General features: G+C 59.2%; 1 protein-coding gene across 1 annotated transcript in view; it reads right to left on the bottom strand.

The window, feature by feature from the left end:
• Positions 1-690: 690 nt before the first annotated feature.
• Positions 691-4,340, bottom strand: part of LOC113217382 (uncharacterized) — a 93,304-nt gene continuing 89,654 nt past the window's right edge. Inside the window, exons 6-7 of the mRNA XM_026437262.2 lie at positions 3,789-4,043; positions 691-3,612 (exon numbers count right to left, since the gene is read on the bottom strand). Of these exons, the coding sequence (XP_026293047.2) occupies positions 2,779-3,612; positions 3,789-4,043 (1,089 nt within the window). The 3' untranslated portion in view covers positions 691-2,778. The remainder of the gene's footprint in view (positions 3,613-3,788; positions 4,044-4,340) is intronic.

Below are 4,340 nucleotides of genomic sequence, written 5' to 3'. Positions count from 1 at the left end.
GATTCGAACCAGTAACCAGGTTCATACCGGGCCCGGACGCTTCCGACTTGGCCACGACGGAACGATACAGTGCACTACTTTCAGCGGCATCTTGATATAAGCTGTGATCGACGCCCGAAGGCACTTGGCCAGCAGAGCAGAGAAAAATGACCGCAGATGGGATTCGAACTAGCGACCACTCGCACGATCTGCCAACGATCACGCTTGAACACGCTCGGCTATCAGCTTGTCCCCTGTTTCTCCGAGTGCTTGGACAAGGCGATAGCTTCGGAGAGGCATTGATATCTTTCGTTTTCGCTTTAGTTCTTAGCGCTACTTCTGGTTGATATTCTAACATTTGCGGAAGGAATGAATTCGTCTATAGACGGTTCAGTTTCAGCTGACTCGGGCACAGTCGGCTGCAGCTACAATCGTGCAGCTACAAACAGGGAAGTTCTGCGGCCAAGGTTTCGCTGATCGTGGCACTATGCGCCAGCACACGCTGAGACTGAAACACGCGGCAGAAAAACCTCACGTATGCGAGACTTGTGGGGACGCCGTTTTCGTGAGGGGTAAACTCCAATCGCACATGCGTGTGCATGTGCACTCTGCTGAGGAGAGGCCATTCGTTTGTCAGATTTTTGACGCTGCGTATAAGAGACAGCATAATCTGAAGAAACACACGGATCGTCAACACAAGGAAACCCAATGTTTGTTGTTGTTGCTTGAATGCAGTTTATTGTATTTCTAAATGGTCGATTTTTACCAGTACAACAGGGTTTTGTAACCAATGCTCTTAAAGTTTCATAACTTTGTTGATTTATGTTTAAAATAAAATTACATTTTTTGTTACATTTTTCTAGATCACGTAGGGACTTTGTAAACATGTGCACGGCTAATTCCTATATGAAAAACTAGGGTTGTTTAACCATTGCTCCTTTAAGTTAAACAATTTTTGTTAATTTATGTTTTATGTTTACAAAAAAATAATCCTTTCCTGTTACATTTTTTCAAATACACAGTGATTTTTGTTAATATATTTGTCAATTTTTACATTCCACCTAAGAACTTCTTATTTTTGATAAATGAATAAAAAATAACAGTGAAATCTAGTAATCTTAATTCTGTAGATAGCTTTCATCACAGAAATTGGCCCATGCTGGATGGGGAATGTTGTATTGCGCTTAAAAGAAGTTAGAAGGATACAGTTTTGGCTTCATTAGAAGAACAAAGTTATATTGGAATCTTACAGTCACACATGCCTATAAACATGATATCACAAAGACAATACAAACTTTTAGACAACCAAACTTAGACGATGGTTTCAGTCACTCTCGAGTAACGCACACATAAAGAGTTTAATTAAAAACACACATAAATAACACTCGCGCCCAAATACAACACAAATTGTTTAATCTACGTCACAAATAAATTAAAATAAATAAAACATCAAAAATAAATATTAAAATCAAAATAAATAAATAAATTAATTAATCAACACTCGGGGAGGAGGAAGAGGAGGATGCGAAGGGGGAAAGTAAGTAAGTCGTGGTCTTTTACAAAAAGGATCCGGCCCGGTGTCCGAGCGCGGGGATGCAAACACAGCATTCCCACGGTCGATTACCGGGCTCCGAGGCGCGCCGCGCGCGTTGGCCCTCGAGGCTCTCCTGACGGGCCTCACCTACCAGGGCGAGTCGACTGGCCGCCGCCTCCACGACGCCTCCCGTCTCTTTCCATTACGCGAAATCTCATTTCGTTTCATTGATGGGACGGAGCGGTGAGCAGGGGGGATAAGAGAGTCCGGGGTGGTGGGACTTCCCCTGCGCACCGGAAGCCGCCGGAGCGAAAGAGCGAGAGCAGGGAGCGGCAGTGTGTGGCGGTGAGGCCCCAGGCCCCATACGCACTGCGCGCATCGCCCAGGTGATGTGACGGGCGGCTCTCCGTGCGGGCGGGGCGGGGCGGGCCGGGGCGGCCAGCCCTCCGTGGAACACCGTTCACCCAGACGCAGTTACCGATGTCAGGCTTGTGCCGCCGCCGCCGCCGCCGCCGCCGTGCCACAGCTGGGCGGAGCAGCAGCGCGCGGGCGATGCATCGCTCGCAGTATCGATGTATCGATTGTATCGACGACGGACGCGTCGACATCCGTTTGAGGCGCCGGGAGGAGGCGGAGGACGAGAAGGTTCAGAGCGAGGGAGGAGGAGGAGGACGAAGGATAGTTTCTGCGGAGCGGGACGCGGCGGCGCGGGGAAGGGACGCCCCATGTACGTCTCAGCCAGGCGGGGCAGGATGCGCCGCACCGTGCGGTGCGGGGGAGGGACAGGGCGGCGACGGGGAGAGCGAGAGGAGCAGGGGCTCCACGACGACGCTGCCCCGCGCCGCTCGCTCGCGCACCCGACTGCTGCCACCGTAAATGGGCCGTGCCCGCTGACAAGTCAAGATGAAAACGCAGCGATATCGTACGTCGTCGACGTCGTCGCCGTCGTCGTCCTGGCGCGTCCCTTTCGCGTCGTGCCTGCGCAGCGCGGCCCGCTCTCCATCCCGCCCAGCCCTGCCTCGCCGGCGCAGCGCCCAAAAGCGGGCGGGTGGGCCGCGCGTCGTGGCCGAGCTGCAGCAGGGAAGGGCCGTTGTCGGGGCGGGCCGGATACGGCGGCACGAAAGGCCACCGGTTCACTAAACGGATTGACCCGCCATCCGCCCGCCATGAGGAGGAGTCATGAAAGTTCCAAACGATGTCGACCGTCCGCGACGAGAGTCATTTTCGTTAAACGCCGGGCAGGGCCGGGCCCCCCGGGGGGGACCTCAGGGCGTGTGGTAGAACCGCTGCCAGTGCGGCGGGTGCGAGTGGTAGGCCAGCACGGAGCGACAGCTGCTCCCCCGGCTGCTCGACACGCTGGCCGCGCTGCCCCGCGAGCGGGCGGCCCGGCTGACGGCGACCTGGTGGTGGCCCGCGGCCGCAGACTCCCGCGGCCGCCACAGGTACACCCAGCCGGCCGCCAGCAGCAGCTGCAGCCCGAGGAACACGGCGGCGGACAGCAGCAGGCTGGACGCCGTCACGCAGCTCCGGTGCACGCTGGGCCGCGCGTGCAGGTAGGGGTCGTCGCCGCGCAGCAGGTTCTGGCGGTGGCCGGCGCCCAGGCCGACGGCGTCCTTGGGCGCGCGCGCCGCGCCCCCGCCGTTCGTGTCGAACTGGAACTTGTCGGCGATGCGGATGCTCTGCACGAGCAGCACGTCGTCGTCCTTGGCCACGTCCTTGCTCTGCTTGCCGCCGACCTCCCTGCGCCGCCGCCGGCCGTACGAGTCGACGCGCCGCACCGTGCCGTAGTAGTCCTCCACGTCGCACACCACCGGCTCGCACTTGGGCAGGCAGGGCGTGACGAGCGCCTTGAACTGCACCACGTCCGACGTCGGGAACTTGAAGGCGTCGAACGGCGCCTGCAGCACCTGCGCGCCGTCGGCCTGCTCCACGGTCGAGATGGCGCCCATGATGGTGGGGTCCGTCGGGCAGCCCAGGCTGTCGATGAGCAGGATCTCGGACGAGTCGACGCCGTCCAGGGCGATGAGCTCGCGCACGAAGATCTGGTACGGCGTGTGCTGGTCCAGGATGTAGAAGCGCAGGCTGAGCGCGTCGCCGACCTGGAGGACCAGAGAGAGAGAGAGGCGAGCGTGAGAATGTGTCGCCGGAAGTAATCCGACGGGGCGCCGCGGCGTTGGACGACACCGTCAACCCCGCAGGGCGCCGCACGGTTGACTTTTTGCGATAAGGTGAAACCCCCCCGCCGGCCGCGCGACCCTTGCGGCGAGTGACTGACCTGCGCCGTGTGAATGTCCTCGCCCCGCCGGTCGGTGATGCGCATGGTGACCGTGGGCGACACGACGTACGTCGTCTCCTGGGGCTGCACCGTGCCGCCTCCGCCGGCCACGCCCGCGCCCGCGCCGCCGCCGCCGCCGCCGGGCTCGCCGGCCACCTCGAGCCGCACGCCGTGCCCGACCGTGCTGTTCTCCAGCGAGTAGGAGCAGCGCGCCGACAGGCCCACGTCCTGCCCCGTCACTATCTGGTCGTGGTGCTGCAACAAGAAACACAGGGACATGACACATTAGGGCTGCGCTGCGCCGGCCGGTGCTCGACCATTAGCTTCATGCCGCTCCGCTCGGCCCCGCTCGGCCCCGCTCGGCCCCGCTCGGCCCCGCTCGGCACAGACCCGACCGTTCATTTGAATAAGAAGGTCTAATTCCGTGACGAGGCAGGAGTCTCTGTCGGGCCCGGGGCCGGGCCGAGGGCTGCGCTACACTAGTTACCCGCGCCCAAAGACAGTTTGAGATAAAAGCGGCACTGCCCCACACCAACCGCCCACCACACCCCA

Source organism: Frankliniella occidentalis, unplaced genomic scaffold (genome assembly GCF_000697945.3).
Source record: "Frankliniella occidentalis isolate FOCC.00 unplaced genomic scaffold, Focc_3.1 Scaffold250, whole genome shotgun sequence".
NCBI classification, from domain to species: Eukaryota; Metazoa; Arthropoda; class Insecta; order Thysanoptera; family Thripidae; genus Frankliniella; species Frankliniella occidentalis.
This window is presented reverse-complemented; position numbering and strand designations above follow the sequence as displayed.